We start from the raw sequence: 16,963 nt of genomic DNA, 5'->3' as shown, positions 1-16,963 counted from the left end.
TGTTGTCTCACCTAACTATCGGTGGGTTGGCTTGACCAACAGACCCATTGAAGTTTCCACCTTCCGAGTTCCCTTCATTTAATTTAGGCTCTTCCACACGAATTGACAGTTCTTCACGATTCTGTTGAAGCAACCGTCTAGTTTCATCCATCTGACGATCCAACATTGTTTGAATCATCATCTGCACACCAGCCATGGTTATTGGCTCAGGTGCTGCTGCTACGACAGGTCTTTGTTCAATCACTGGTGGTTGATTCCTGTTTTCATCAGCATTTCCAACTCCACTTCTTGTTCTCACCATTTTTTGATCTACACACCGAATAAGGTGAAATTAGATCCTCATTCACGATAGATATTCAAATCATCCTTATCACTCCGAAATGTTTACATGCTAGTTCTAATATCGTAGACGTACGCTTAGAATCCTACACACATAAAGTTTCTAGATCCGGTCGGCAACAGACCATAGATCCGAACAAATAATATCATATATGGCAACATATAACATTTAGCACATAAAGCATTTTAGGCAACTTTCCTAAAATAAACTAGTGCTCGTGTCTAAAATATAACAGACACACATCTCAAAACTCCACTTAGCATTCTAAGTTTAAGTCTAGAAATCCTACAAATTCCTAGTTCGCTTAAACTAATGCTCTAATACCAACTGTGACATCCCCAAAATCTCGGCCAGAAAAGACTGATTTTCATTTATGCTTTTAAAATAATTTCAGAGTAAAACCTTTTGATTTGAAAGAGTTGCGGAATTTGTTCCCAAAAACAAAACATGATAAAACAATGTTTACCAAAGCATTTCATAAAACAAATGTATTTTCATTATATAATCAAAACTCGGGGTGTCATGTTCCGATACATACCAATAAGCATAAACGATAACATTACAAGTAATTCAACAAATATATACGTATACAGACTTGTAAACAAAACAACTTGATGGTTCGTCCATCTTATGCTCTCGCGCCACTTCCTGTAATACAAATAAAACTGAGTGGGTCAGGCTTGGGAGCCTGGTGAGCATATAAGGTTTTCAACCCACAATAAATAATTAAATTAATTTTTATCAACCAACAATAACCCAATTACCCATTCATGTTATTCTCACTTTATGTCCTTAAAATAACTAATACAAGGGACCTAGTCTAAGAATATTTCATCGGGGAGACAACACATGCTTCGGGGTTCCTCGGCAATATAAGTCAAATAAGGCAACCATGAGGGGGATGGAATACAGCGAATGAACACCCAAGTTCATTAACACCTACAGGTTATGAGCCCGCTAGCGTTCCACTGGACTGTCTAGAAAAGTTCGTGGTTGTCATCTAAATTCCGCTAGATGACTGGATCAAAACAACATCGAGGCCTCTCATCTGTTTATTACACACCAACTATCTACCCATGTTCTACCCAACATATTAATAGATAAAACATACATTTTTATACATATTTTCAAAACCTGTATAACATGCTCAATCAATACATTTTCCACATAACAGATGAGGCACACCCACATAACACGTATTTCATAGAGAAATAAACAGATCTATAAGTTAGAAGAAAGTGAATATACATTCACACACATAACAAAAAAATATACACATAACACGTATTTCATATAAAATACTTCATAATTATGCGTTAGAAGAAAGTAACCACACACTCAATTGATCACAAGATGATCGGACAGCACTACGGCTCGTAGAAGTAGTAATCCTCAGAAGATCTAGAAGATCTCTACAAAAATCGAACTTCTCGTGGGCAGAGCTTCGGCTCGGGAACCGCACTTCTCGGGATCTTCGGGATCTCGGGACTTGCTTCGGCGCTCGAGAATAATACCGGGGCTTCGGGGTATTTCTGGCACGCAAATCAATGCAAAACGGGAGATAGAGGAGAGAAAAATAGCAAAGGAGTCGGCTGCCCTCGCATCCTATTTATAGGAGGCTGACGCCTCGCAGTACGCGGGGCGTACTGCTCCGACACGTCACTGCTTACGTATCTGAAGTCCTCGAGTGCGAGTGTCGACATACCTTGCGTACGCGGGGCGTACCCGAGTACGCGGGGCGTACTTCGGATGAGTTCGGTGACTCCTCTTCGGATAATGCCGGATTTAATAATTAAATTTAATTATTAATTATTTAATAAACTTCGAAAATTCATATCTTCTTCATACAACTCCGTTTTCGACGTTCTTTATATCCACGCGAAGGTGAGACTATGCTCTACAACTTTCGTTTAGACTCCGTCGGCTAATTTTGATTTTATTTTTATTATTTATTTTTAATAGGCCGGGACAGAAAATTCCGTTATAAATTCATAACTTCTTCGTTTGACGTCCGTTCTCGCCTAACTTTTTATAGCTTCGATACTAACAACGAGATCTTCGATTCTCGTTTAGATCACTAAGGCTAAATATCGCTCTAACGTAAATTTCACTTTTTACGTCATTCAGCGTTGCCGGTTCTGTCGCGAAACTGCGACAGGTCATAACTTCTTTGTTATAACTCGGATTTCGACATTCTTTAAATCTTCGGAAACCTTGTTTCAACTACTACAACATTATCCAAGGATATCAAGTTTATTTTACACTTAAATTTTGACGCTTATTTTTATTCTTAATTAATCAAACCACATAATTAAGCAATTAAGCACAAAACACATAATACTCAAATAATACACTCTTATTATTTCAAAACGGGTTACAAAGGTTAACCTAGACTATTTCATTGCTAAAAATGGCAAGCCCAGAAACACAGGCGTTATAGGATCGGCGGGGGTGGTGTAAGAGTTGCTTATATATGGTGAAATTGTATACTTTGTGAGTTCTAATATATATATATATATATATATATGTGTGTGTGTGTGTGTGTGTGTGTGTGTGTGTGCGCGCGCGCGCGTGTGTGCTACTGGATTAATGGCCCAATTTTCCATAATGGATCCACAAAGGCCCATTAGTGGCCCAATTTCCATATGGGCCTTATCCTAAGCCCATAATTTTCCTTATTACAATTCAGATTACTTCAAGTACCCCTTGGGACAAACTTGGTCAAAGACATATATCGAAAGCTAAAGTCAACAGTCCAAGTTGACCCAACTCGTTGAGTTGTCCTTCAACTCGTCGGGTTTCTCCATCAATTGCACAGATTAGGAAAAACCAGGTCAACTCACCGAGTTGACCAACAAACTCGCCGAGCTTATTTGTAAACTCGCTGAGTTCTCCAGAAACCCGCATCTTAATACATTAAGCACTTAATCCATAAGGACATGACTCCAAAACATAGTTCTGGCTTCCTTGAGTTGGAAAACCACGTAAAGTTGCCAACTTTGTGTTCATACATGTCTAAATGAACCTCTTAAGCTTAGAATATACTTAATAATGGACTTAATGCATGCATGACACCAAAATCATCATAAAGTTTGCACCTTTAAGCTAAGGGTATCAAAACCAACTTAGATTTGAAAGAACAACCTCTTAAATGACTTTGCTCCATCATCATCCCCCAAAAGAGGAAAAAACACTAAAAAAAACCCAAAATGAGGAGATCTAATCATCTACAAATCAATGTATGAACTTGATACCTTAAACTGACAACAAGAAATAGAATGATTATGGATCCAAGACTTCCTTCTCCGAGCTAGAAACTTCTAGATCTTCTTAATTCCTTCATAATGCACAAAATGAACACTAAACTTCCTTCCAATGCTCAAAAACTTGACAATGGAGGCTACAACTCGTTTTAGGGTTTGGATAACAATGGAGGCTGATAAGGAGGCCATAAAAATGACTTAAGGGCTTTAAATAAGGTGCAAGACCCTAAAAATTAGGGTTTCCTTCCCAGCTGCCAACTAGTCGAGTTGATGCTCCTCACCTCGTCGAGTTGGTACAGTTAATTTGTGCGATTCTCCATCTTCAACACGTTGAGTTGGTCCCTCCAATTCGTCAAGTTAACCTAGATATAGGGTTATTCTCAATAATTTCTCTTCAAGATTTCGAATGTTACACATTGCTATCTTTTTAGTTTAGGGTTTTTGTAGTTTCTCTTATGCAATAAATTTTACACTTTTTCGATTTTTTATATAAGAATTCTTTCCTAACTTTCCGAATCTATTGTTATACTATGGGCGTGTTCGGCACGGAGCATCTAAGAGCTTCTAGCTTTTAGCATTTGACAAAATGCTCCGTTTTGAACAGAAAGCCTCGTTTGACACTACTACAAGTTTCTAGCGTTTAGTTTCAACAAAACTTTTCAAAACCAAATGCTACTTCACGTAGCATCTAACAAAATGCTACTAGCTACAAACTACCCGTTACATGTTATTTTTGCCGAACACATCCTAACTAATATTAGGATTTGTTTTGATTTTCTTTATAAATTTTGTGGATTTTTTGTTGATTACTTTTTGACTTCCTAATTTATAGTTGGTCTTTGTTTTGTAACTAAAAGGCGATGCAAAAAAAATATGAATTAACATATGTTCATCGATGTACATTAAAGCTCGGGGGCCAAAAAGATAGTGAAATAATAAACCAAACATACACACACACACACACACACACATATATATATATATATATATATATATATATATATATATATATATATATATATATATATAGAGAGAGAGAGAGAGAGAGAAGAGATAAAAGAGATCAACATCAAACTCCATTTGAAGGAGCAAAGCAATGAACTGTGCATTTCTTTCCCTCGATTTGAATCGCTTTCCTTAGTTTGATCGATCCACACACAACTTCTTCTCTCTTAGAGATCCATAGCAGGTTCTCTCCCTCTTTTCCAGCCTCTCCAATCGATCCCAATTATTATATCTAGTATCGAAGTATGCTATTCAAATTAAATCGACAATCCCTTCATTTCCTTGCTCCCAAAAAATATGTAGGATTGATGGAGATCTTTTAGTTCATGGTAACATTTTTTGTTTTACCTAATTCTCTTTGGTTTCAATTTAAATGTAATGCATCAATCAAATGCATGATTTTTTTAAATGACTTGAAACACCAAAGTCGACATACAACGATTTGATTCATGATTGACTTTAATGGACTTTGAACAACAATCAAGAGAGAGAAATGATGGAGGGAGACACTGAAGCAAACAAGCAAAGTGGAAACAAGGATCTAAAAATTGAACTGAAAAATCAAAGTTATTGGAGCACCGAATGGATGGAGTAGCTGAAAGGCTGTGGGAATTAGCGGATTTGCATGAGAAAAATAGTGAAACTGCGAAATCAATCAAATGTCTTGAAGCCATTTGTCAAAACATTGTATCGTTTTTCTCATCATCGAATTCAAAACTCATCTGAGAATCGCTACTATGCTCCACAATCACTCCCAAAACATTAAGTATGCCAAATCTCACCTTGAATGATCCATTAGTCAAATCTTCTCTCCTCTACTTAAATTGATTTAATTTGCATTGGTTCATGTTCAGTTTACCACACTTCCGAATTCTAATTTAGCCACGATGTTACGAAAATTTCCAGACTTCACGAAGCTATGGACATTTATTTTTGTTTAAGTTGTTGTACCGTTTTTAGACACATAAAAACTTGTTATGGTGCTAGCGTGGTTATCCTATATTCACTAAAAATGGGTATCACAATTGGTACCTGGTTACTTATATTGAATTTAGGAAAGGATAAAGTGGAGTATTTAGTACTATTTTTTTCCATAATTCAACACAATGCATTAAGCAACACTTATTCTTTACAACAACTACTCCTAAAGTTCATCCTCTTATGCTTGCCCTAAACTACAAACTAACACATGGATGAAATTGAACAGTTGCATTCTAGGTGTCTGACGAAATGCCTAAGTGAAACTGTCATTCATGTTTTGCCGTTATATCCAAACAAATTGAATAATGATCACCTTATAGTATGTTTTGTGATATCACTATTAATGATGTTTAAGATCTTGCAATTTTCATCCAGGGAAATATATTGCAATTAAATATGGAATTGGTGTTATCTCTGATTTCTTTAGCCAAGATTCTATAAGACTTGGTAATTTTACTATCAAGGAACAAGTAAAGACCAAAGTTTAAGAAATTATGCATCTTTTTATTAAAATTTCTTCATTTTGACAATTACTAAATTATCCATTTTTAGGATTTCATAGAAGCAACCAAAGAGCATGGAATCAATTTTGTTGCAGTAAAGTTTGATGGTATTCTTGGCTTTGGGTTTCAAGAAATCTCTATTGGGGGTTCTCTTCTTGTTTGGTACTTCACGCACTTTCCAAACTTTTTCTTGGAGTAAACTACATATTTCCCCTAAGTCTGTTCTGAAGTTTTAGTTTTGGTTCTAGATAGTTCTCTACTGCAATGTTGGTTCCTTTATGAGTTTGTTCAATTGTAAGAGGAAACTATTCTGGAAAAAAAATGTAATTTTGAACAAACTCGGGGACCAAAATGTAATTTTTAATGTTTGATGGTTGGCTATATTAGGTACAACATGGTTGAGTAAGGTCTTGTTTATGAACCTGTGTTTTCATTTGGGCTTAATTGAAATAGTAAGATAATGAAGGAGGTGAACTTGTGTTTGGTGGTATTGACACTATTTATTTTAGAGTTGCACACACTTATCTCCCTATCACTCAAAAAGGATATTGGCTGGTTACTATTCATTATATCCATTTTCAATTTTTATTTTTTATTTTATTAAAATTAATTACTCATTTGGTTGTTTTTCTTGTTATAGTTTGAAATGGATGATGTCTTTATTAGTAACGAAATAATTGGTAATTTTGTGGCATTCTTTTATCCTTTCTAATACTTAAATTGTGTTTTTATAGTTTATGATTATCAGAATTTCTATTTTTTTTTAGGATTTTGCACGAATGGTTGTGCAACAATCATTGATTCTGGAACCTCTTTGTTGGCTGGTCCAACGGTATGTATAGTTTACAATTTCCAGGGGTAAAATAGACATTTATACACATTCATACATGTATATTCTGTTGGCTAGAACCTCTTTTTTAGGTTTGTGTTACCAAAATCAATCAAGCTATTGGTGCTCATGGATTAATGAGCCAAGAATGCAAGACTTTGGTCGAGAAATATGGAAAGTCTATAATTGATATGCTCTTATTTGAGGTACATTTTTTTAATTTTCATTTTTATACACAAAATAACATTCAGTTTCTTTTACAATTATAATTCAATCGTGATCATCCTAAACTATCATTCATGTTTGAAGGTTCATTCGTAATTAATTATAAAACTTAAATGCAATATCAAAATAATGTTCTTATGTATTTGAATGGCTTATGCACATAGTTATTCATATACACATGCATATATTTCTTCTTATGCATATACTTATTCATATGCATTTACTTATTATTATGCACATTCATATACATATACTTATTATTATACATATACTTATTATTATGCATACGCACAAATCACATACTTGTTGTTATGCATATGCATATACATAAGAATAATCATATATGTTTAACTGCCAAATGCATATACATATGCATATGCATATGCATATATTTAAGTCCACATGATTATGCCTTTGTATAAGTGCACATATATATATATATATATATATATATATATATATATATATATATATATATATATATATATATATATATATATATATATATATTAACAAGCATTAGTGCACATGGATGTGCATATGCATCTTAAAATGTATATGTATATGCAAATATATATATATATATATATATATATATATATATATATATATATATATATATATGCACATATGATGCTTATGCATATTCTTATGTATATGTATATGCATATGCATACACCTATGTATATACATATACTTATTCATATGCATAGCATATGCATGTACTTATTATAATGAATATACATAAACTTATTATCATATATATATATATATATATATATATATATATATATATATATATATATATATATATATATATATATAGGCTTAGGTTATTTTATTTCTATTGTGTGCCAAAATGCACATATTTGGACCAACGGATGGAAGTGATCAATAAACATGATTTGAGAGTTCATGATATTACAATGGGATAACATGTACCATATAATCATACAAATTTTAGCAAAAGGGTATTTTGGACAATTAACTACAATTATAAAAGGAAATTTTTGGATTTTTAGGATAATTAATTCTCATAATTTAAAAAATCTGATTTTTTTTAATTAATTCAATTTTAATTCTAACGTAATTGTAAATATAATCGATTTTATTCTATCAGAATATTTTTTTTAAAAGAATGACGCTCTTTCGGAATTTTATTCTATTAGAATATTATTGAAGAATAACAAAATTCTTGAATTTGTGGTTGAAAACTAACAAGATTCTAATATATAGTCTTATTCATCCAAACTTAAATACAAATTCATACATATTTTTACAGACTAAAAGTCTTATATATTTTAATATAATTATATATATATATATATATATATATATATATATATATATTCTAAAAGAATGTCAACAAAAATAATTAAAATTCTTAAAAAAATAACAACATTATTAAAATGTGAGTATGATCAAACTTTATTCATTCTTCAAGTTATTCATACTAGGTCTTCAACGCGTTTTTCTAGCCATTCCTATAACAAATACAACAAAAACTAATAATGGTTAAAAACATGTTACTTGCAACTAATTATCACTCCATATATTCTGGAAGAATATATAGAATATGAGAGAATACATAGAATGTATTCTGACAGGATACATAGATTTTATTATGGCAGAATATATAGAATATATTCAAAAGTATCGTATTTACTGCTAATATAATTTTAGATTACAAATACACAATAACGAGGGACAATAGAAATCGGAATTCAAAATCACAAATCGAACCAAAATAATACACAAAAAAATTAATGACCTTTTTAAACAATTTTCTAGAACAAGATGAGTAGCTTTCACCAATTTATGTTGGCATATGATATCAAACCTTTACTATGTTGGTAATAAACAAAATTAATTCACTGTGTTGGTATATGAAGTCAACCCCATCAGTATATACAAAATATGGTATGAACTAGTAATGTAAACAGATCTAAGTTATGAAAAGAATGAAATTTAAAACCCTAGATTTACATGCACTCGCTGGCAAAAATCATAGCATTCTTTTGTAGATTATTCTACCAGAATATAACATTCTTTGTTGAATATTCTAACAAAATAATATACTTGTTGCATAATATTCTTAAGGAATGAATCATCTATTGGAAATATTATAAATGTTTGATGATATGTCAACAAATATAATTGAAGTTGTAATCAAGATACTGGAAAAAAAAAAGACAATTACGTGTCATATCATGGAGTTTAATCCTTAATAAAAAAATTCACAAATAATAACAAAATGTGTGTATGATATAAAATGTATAAATTCTTGCACACTTTTCCACATGTTGCTTATTTAATCAGGTGATTACAAATGATTTTGAGAAGGGTTTTCTCATTCATACAATGTTTATGTTCTTACATGTCTCAAATGTGTGAAAATCTCTTAGTGTGAATCAAGTCATGACCCTAAATTGATTAAAAAACAAATTCTAATAGCAAAGATTGATGCTACTCACGTAATTAACAAATAAGGAGTTAACATCCACAAAAAAATATCAAAAGGTTTAATGAAGACAATAAAAGAAATACTCACTTCTTCACTTTTTAGATCAAACTTATTTAACGAGAGTTGCAATTCATTGATCCTTCTTACCTTCCATGCGACATGAAACCCTTGGGACTTGCAAGAACACTACTTCCAATCCAACAAAAGAGACATAGTAACGCAACCAACAAACTGTTAGTCTGCCTGTTGGAAATAATTTGAGACGAGAAAATGGAATTAGGGTTATGGATATGATGGATTTAAATAACGGTAGGCGATGTTGATGATCAGAGAATACCGATGTTGGTGTACGACGGCAACTATAGACCGATTTTGGTGATGGAATACGAAGCCAACGAAAGAACAGGGAGGAAGAAGAAGATACGATAGTGGAAAGATGAGGGATACAGAGGCATGTGTGAAACGATGATGAATGGTCGATGGTTATAAAGAAAAGATATAAGTTCAATATATATTTATCTTGTTTCCTTAATTACAAGTGCAAAAAACCAGAAATACCCTTTTGATTTAATTAATTATTTTATTATTTGCTAATTTGTGATTGGTGCATTTAGGAACACAATAGTTGCTAGAAATATTTGAACCTAGCTCTCTCTCTCTCTCTCTCTCTCTCTATATATATATATATATATATATATATATATATATATATATATACTTATTCATATGCTTATGAATATACATATAGTTATTAATTTAAATATATGTATACTTGTGAGTATGTATATTTCATATATTTATTCTTATGCTTATGCATATACATAATAATCATATATATTTAATTGTCTTATGCATATGCATATGCATATTTATATAGTTATTCATGTGTATATGTATATGTTTACTCATATGTATATAGAGGCATCAAAAATGTTTTTTATAAAATGTGCACGTGTATATGCACATGTTTTCTAAAAACGGGCATGTGCATAAGCACATGGTTTTTAAAAATATGCATGTACATAAAAATGAATATGCATTAAAAATACAATTTTTTTTGAAAAATTCTTTTTTTAATATTAATTTCGAAATGTAAGAAATGTTTTTTGTTTTATTTTGAAAGTGCATTATTGTCTTTTGGTTCTATTTCGAAAGTCCATTGTTGTTTTTGGTTCTATTTTCAAAGTGCATTGCTTTTTTTGGTTATATTTTGAAAGTGCATTGTTGTTTTTGGTAGTTCATTGATGTTTTTGGTTCTATTATCAAAGTGTATTGTTGTTTTTGGTTATATTTTGAAAGTGCATTTCCATTTTTGGTTCTATTTTGAAAGTTCAATGTTGTTTTTGGTTTTACTTTCAAAGTGCATCGTTGTTTTTGGTTATATTTTGAAAGTGCATTGTTGTTTTTAGTTCTATTTTGAAAGTCCAATGTTGTTTTTGGTTATATTTTGAAAGTGCATTTTCGTTTTTGGTTATATTTTGAAAGTGCATTGTAGTTTTTGGTTCTATTTTAAAAGTTCACTACTGTTTTTGGTTCTATTTTCAAAGTGCATTGCTGTTTTTTGTTATATTTTGAAAGTGCATTGTTGTTTTTTGTTCTATTTTAAAAGTGCACTGTTGTTTTTTGTTCTATTTTAAAAGTGCACTGTTGTTTTTGAAAATGCATTTTTCAATGCATATACACAATATATATATATATATATATATATATATATATATATATATATATATATATATATATATATATATATATATATATATGAAAATGTATTAAAATTTCATTTTTTTGAAAAATTATTTTTTCAAATATTTATTTCAAAATTTAAGGAATATTTTCATAGATTTAAAAAATAAAAACAAAAAAACTTTAAAAAAAAAAATTAATTTTCAAATATATGAAAATATACCTTATATTTCAAAAATAAGATTTTAAAAAAGAATTTCTCAAGAAAATGCATTTGGAATGCATATTTATAATTTTTATGCATACATATATTAAAACAAATACGCATATATACAAGCATATATATTTTTTTTCAATATTTTTTGCACTCCTCTTTTATATATATATATATATATATATATATATATATATATATATATATATATATATATATATATATATATATATTAGCATGCACATGTGAAATTTGGTAATTAAATTCATTGTAGATAAAAAGTTAGAGAGAGAGAAAAAAAAAGTTCAATAGACAACAATTATTAATCAATGAACCAAATAACCAATCCAAAGTGTTGAAATTTAAAGCGATCAACAGTAAAAGGAAGAGTTGTAGACTTTTACAATGGATGCACACGCACCGAATTATAACAAACTCACTTCATTTTTTTCATTTAAAATTTTTTTATACCATTTTTTTGTCGAAAAAAACCGAATATACCGTTGTTCACGATTTTTTGTCTTATTTTCATAGAGATCGATGATGAAATATAAAAAATGGATTTTTTTTTTTTCGAAAAAAACACACTTCATTTTCTTTGTTGAAAAGTTAAGGTCTATTTTTTTATAGAAAAAATTTAATAAATATATCAAAATTCATATTTTTTTTGTACTTTATAAACATAGATTCATATTCATGTGAAAAATAATATTTCAGTTTAGATTCACATTGTGAACCTGCTCAGATTAATATTGTGAACCTGTTCAGATTCACATTGTGAACATTCTCAGATTTACAATATGCATAATAGCAAGTCAGATTCACAATGTGAATCTGAATTGATCGAGTTTTTTTCATCGTAAATGTTAAAAATTGAAATATTTACAGCTTAGATTCACAGTGTGTGAATCTACACTGATCAAGTTTTTTTTTTTTTTTTTTTTTTTTTTTTTTTGAACATTCTCAGATTCATAGTGTGCATAATAGTAAGTCAGATCCACGATGTAAATTTGAACTGATTGAGCTTTTTTCACATTGTGAATGTTAAAAATTGAAATATTTATAGTTTAGATTCACAGTGTGAATCTATACTGTTCGAAATTTTTTTTAGTCGATGTTAATGTTTGTTAATAGAGTACAAAAAATTAATATTTTTGGTATAATTAGTTTTTTTTTTTGATAAAAATATACTTAAATATTAAAAAACTAACAAAATAAAGTGAGTTTTTTTTCGAAAAAAAGAGTTAGTTTTTATATATCAACATGAATTTCTATGGAAAGATGACAAAAAATCGAAAACAACGGTATATTCGGGGTGTTTTTTTATATATAAAATATGGCCTAAAAAACATTTTAAATGAAAAAAAAGAATGAGATTTTTTGTAAGGATGTACATTTTTTGATTAAAAATAAAAAAATAATCAGTATTCAATTAAATAATAATACTTAATAAATGTCAGTTTAAAAAAAAAAATAATAATAAAAAAATAAATAAATAAATAAAAGGGTAGATATGTTGGGAATTTTAACCATAACCTAACCTATTTATTAAACATGATGGATGGATTGAATTGTAATTAAATTTCAATCCAACCTACTAATTATTGGAATGGATTTGAGTTGTGCTGATTGGTTAATATTGAAATTATTAGACCTATTTAAAATATACTTATTTCAACTGTATAAAGAAAAAAATTCCAATATTACATGCTATGAAACAATTATTTAGCTCCCATAATTTACCAATCAATCAATACTTTGCCTAATTCACACACTAATAATCTATGTTTTGATGGAAGCTTCTGGCTACTTAGATTTCCTATTTGTTATCAAACCACGTGATGTGTTTTATATTGATTATTTAGAAAATTGCCATTAAAGTGTACACTCAAGAAAGTGTAATGTCGGAGACGCAATCCAGTTTCATTAATTTAAATCCAAAGTTTTAATATAATATATCCTATAACTCTCCAAATCCTTCATATGATATTTTATACTTAAAAACTTTAAATAGACACAAAATATATACATCCAAATTTTGAAGTATGCAACCCTGAGCTCTTGGAGGTTTTATTTATTTATTTATTTATTTTTTTATCATTTGGATTTGACATTTTCATCAAAAAGCTCCTCTCTCATTTCATGATGGTTTTGTGAGACACAAAATCGGTTTTTACTCAAAACTAAGGAGTATTTAAATACAATTCATTTCATGCCAATTGAATTAAGGGGGAATTTTTGGCTTCAAATTTAACCACATATTTTTTTGGATAAAACTTCAAAAATAGTCCCTGTGATTTTCGAAAATATCAAGTTTAGTTCCTAAGTTCAAAAAACCTCACGGATCGTCCCTGTGTTTTAAAACTTTTAACATTTAGTCCTTCCAGCTAACTCCGTTACCATTTAGCCGTTAAGTCAGGGGCATTTTTGTAATTTCACTACACAAGGACCATTTATGAGGTTTTTAATTACTTTTTTTAAATAAATAAATATATAATATTTAAAATGCAAGGGGTCCCACCCCATCTCTTTCTCTCTCTCTCTCTCTCTCTCTCTCTCTCGCTCTCTCGCTCTCTCTCTCTCTCTCGCTCTCTCTCTCTCTCTCTCTCTCTCTCTCTCCGTTAAGTCAGGGGCATCACCCCAAACACCCTCTATTATTTTTTTGATCGACCCTTGTTTTCCACGAAGCCACAACTCCGGTAAGATAAGCTAACAGTCTTATGGCAAGTTTGGTGATGATCTATAGTTTCATCTCCTTGGATTTTGGAATATGATCAACCATCTAGGGCAGACGAGGTCGATAATTAGGTAGTGACGAAGAAACCTATGATGCCTACTTATGACGAGATTTCTAGAGTTGAAGAGATTGATAATTGGACGACGAGCAAGGAGCCCATGCCACTCACCAGGTCTTCTAATTCCGATCCTGGGTTTCGAGATTCCTGTGGTTCTGAAGACGATCGTTGGAAAAGGGGAGTTGTGACTCGTGATGGTGATCAGGAACGACCAACGGAATGCCGACGTCTGGTGTTAGATCCACCAAAGGGTGAAAGTGCTCCAGTTGAGCCATCGGCGCACAACAATAAACTGAGTCCGTTTGGGGCAACTAGGCCCAGGGGTTGAGAAAGGTTTGGTTCACAAGTAAGTAGATTTGGAAATTGATGCTAAGAAAAGTAGCAATCGGCCCACGAGTTCACGTTCCGGCAGTTTAGTAGAGGGTCGGACTGCATTGCAACCACATGGATTAGAGAAGACAAGGCCTAAGGTGAACCCTTTTGGCAATGCTAAACCCAGAGAAGTTTTGCTTCAAGTGAAAAAGGTATTGATTACAGAAAGATTAATGTATAGTTGGAGCTTCGTCGGCTTGGCAGGTTAGTATTCCTATCTATTATTTTCTATTCTTCTCTTGATGCTTGATGAACATCTCTGATCTCTTGCTGTGTGAAATTGGGTATTCCATTCAAGCATCATCATCATCATCATCATCGAGAAACTGTAGAAATATTGCATATTAATCTTCATACCTGGTCTTTTAGTAACCTTTGGTGTTTCTATTGTGAATACCCATCGTCATAATAAATTGTTGAGCCTTTTAATTTTTTGTCAGGCCTGACACAGAAGAAGCGATAAAGAATTTGAAGGAAGAGATAGATTATCTGAAGGGAGAATATAATTCTGGTTCAGATGCAAAAAAACAAATTTAATGGAAATGGAAACCAAAGCAATAGTAGTTAAGTGACAGGATACTTGAAAAAGAGAGGAAACTGGAACAACTAAATCATGATCTAGATTACAAAATCTGGTTCGGTCAAAAACCAGTTGAACGAACTGGTTTGGGGTTGATTGATGATTCCAGTAGTAGAGATCATTCATGGGTAGGGAAGGGTGATAACAGAGAGACAAAGATGATAGGCGAAAGCCATGAAGAAGATGAAAAAGAGAATGAGGTTGAGGAGGATCGGTGCACATGTGGAGAGAGAGAGAGAGAGAGAGAGAGAAGTGTGGGACCCCTTGCATATTAAATTTATTTATTTATTAAAAAAAAGTAATTAAAAACTTCATAATTGGTCCATGTGTAGTGAAATGACAAAAATGTCCCTAACTTAACGGTTAAATGGTAACAGAGTTAGCCGGAAGGACCAAATGTTAAAAGTTTTAAAACTACAGGGACGATCCGTGAGGTTTTTTGAACTTAAGGACTAAACTTGATATTTTTGAAAACCACAGAGACCATTTTTGAAGTTTTATCTTCTTTTTGTTACCCCATATTTGAATTTTCAAATGTTTTGTGATATGAAAGAAAAAAGGAAGTCTTGTGAGAAAAATTGGCATTCGAGCCCATGAACATCCATACCTAAAAATGTTCACTTTTAACCGGTCCTTGTGGTTTTTTGCATTATAGTCCAATGGTAACAAAATAGTATTTGTTAGGTGTTATTAAATATTAAAGATTTATAAAAGGTATTTGTAATGATAAGGAATATCATGTGAAATATGTGAAGTTGTAGAGAGTGAATCACATTTGACCCTATAACTGCTAGTTCCTTTATAGAAACGATATCAAAACGTGTCATGAGTCTGTTTTGTCGGTGTTTTCTGTTTTTTGGGCTTTGTCTTATTGACAGTTTTAGCTCACACAAGCACTAAATTCGTGTTACCTAACGTATTATACAACTATTTAGCATAAATCAATAAAAATATCTCTTTTTTGTTCACCGCGGACGTAGTCAATCATCCTAATCGTACCAACCACAGAAATTGATTGTGTCTTTGTTTTTCGTTTACATTTATTACTCCCTTAAAGAAATCTTTTATCGTTTGTTGAAATACTTAAAAAGTTAAACTTTAACGAAATCTTGTAAAACACAGCAAAATACGATGATGTTTATGATTGTCAAGAAAAACCGTGTTGTTTTTAATAGATACGCCAATTTTTGTATTATAAGTTAGATAGTTATTATTAACTTTTTAAAACAGAATGATGTCTACTTATTTACACTCAACACCCTAATTGTTTACAATTTTGAAAAAAAAAAAAGGGAGGCCAAAACAAGGTCAATAAGGGACCCATGTGTGATATTTTTCTAATTTACAACACGATGTCTGTTGAATTGCAACAGAAAATTTCAGAAAAAACATGTGAACAACGCTAATTGTCATCGTAGACATCGTAGTCTAAATTAATGGAAAAGATGGTCAAATTCCTGCAATGAAATGTCATATTATGACCTTTTTTTTCCAAACACTTGATTATATAAAGGATTAAGGCAAAAGTAACCCTGAAATAAACACGGGTTTGACCCAAAAATATTAATTCAAAGAAATCACAAACTATTTATATGATGAAACAAGTCTAAGTTGAATTAGTTCAGACTTTTGTTATTTTTCAAATTGGTTCTAAAACCATCTAAAAGGGTTTGGTACTACAGGGTTAAAGCGATATAAATGATAATATA

The 16,963-nt window shown here is 31.1% G+C and overlaps 1 protein-coding gene across 1 annotated transcript in view; it reads left to right on the top strand.

The window, feature by feature from the left end:
- LOC145039251 (cyprosin-like) overlaps positions 1–7,190 on the top strand; it is a 35,313-nt gene extending 28,123 nt beyond the window's left edge. Inside the window, exons 2-8 of the mRNA XM_078987329.1 lie at positions 5,965–6,059; positions 6,142–6,254; positions 6,480–6,489; positions 6,733–6,772; positions 6,860–6,924; positions 7,014–7,127; positions 7,173–7,190. Of these exons, the coding sequence (XP_078843455.1) occupies positions 5,965–6,059; positions 6,142–6,254; positions 6,480–6,489; positions 6,733–6,772; positions 6,860–6,924; positions 7,014–7,127; positions 7,173–7,190 (455 nt within the window). The remainder of the gene's footprint in view (positions 1–5,964; positions 6,060–6,141; positions 6,255–6,479; positions 6,490–6,732; positions 6,773–6,859; positions 6,925–7,013; positions 7,128–7,172) is intronic.
- The last annotated feature ends 9,773 nt before the right edge of the window (positions 7,191–16,963 follow it).

Source organism: Lactuca saligna, chromosome 4 (genome assembly GCF_052625555.1).
Source record: "Lactuca saligna cultivar CGN05327 chromosome 4, ASM5262555v1, whole genome shotgun sequence".
In the NCBI taxonomy this organism is placed as follows: Eukaryota; Viridiplantae; Streptophyta; class Magnoliopsida; order Asterales; family Asteraceae; genus Lactuca; species Lactuca saligna.
This window is presented reverse-complemented; position numbering and strand designations above follow the sequence as displayed.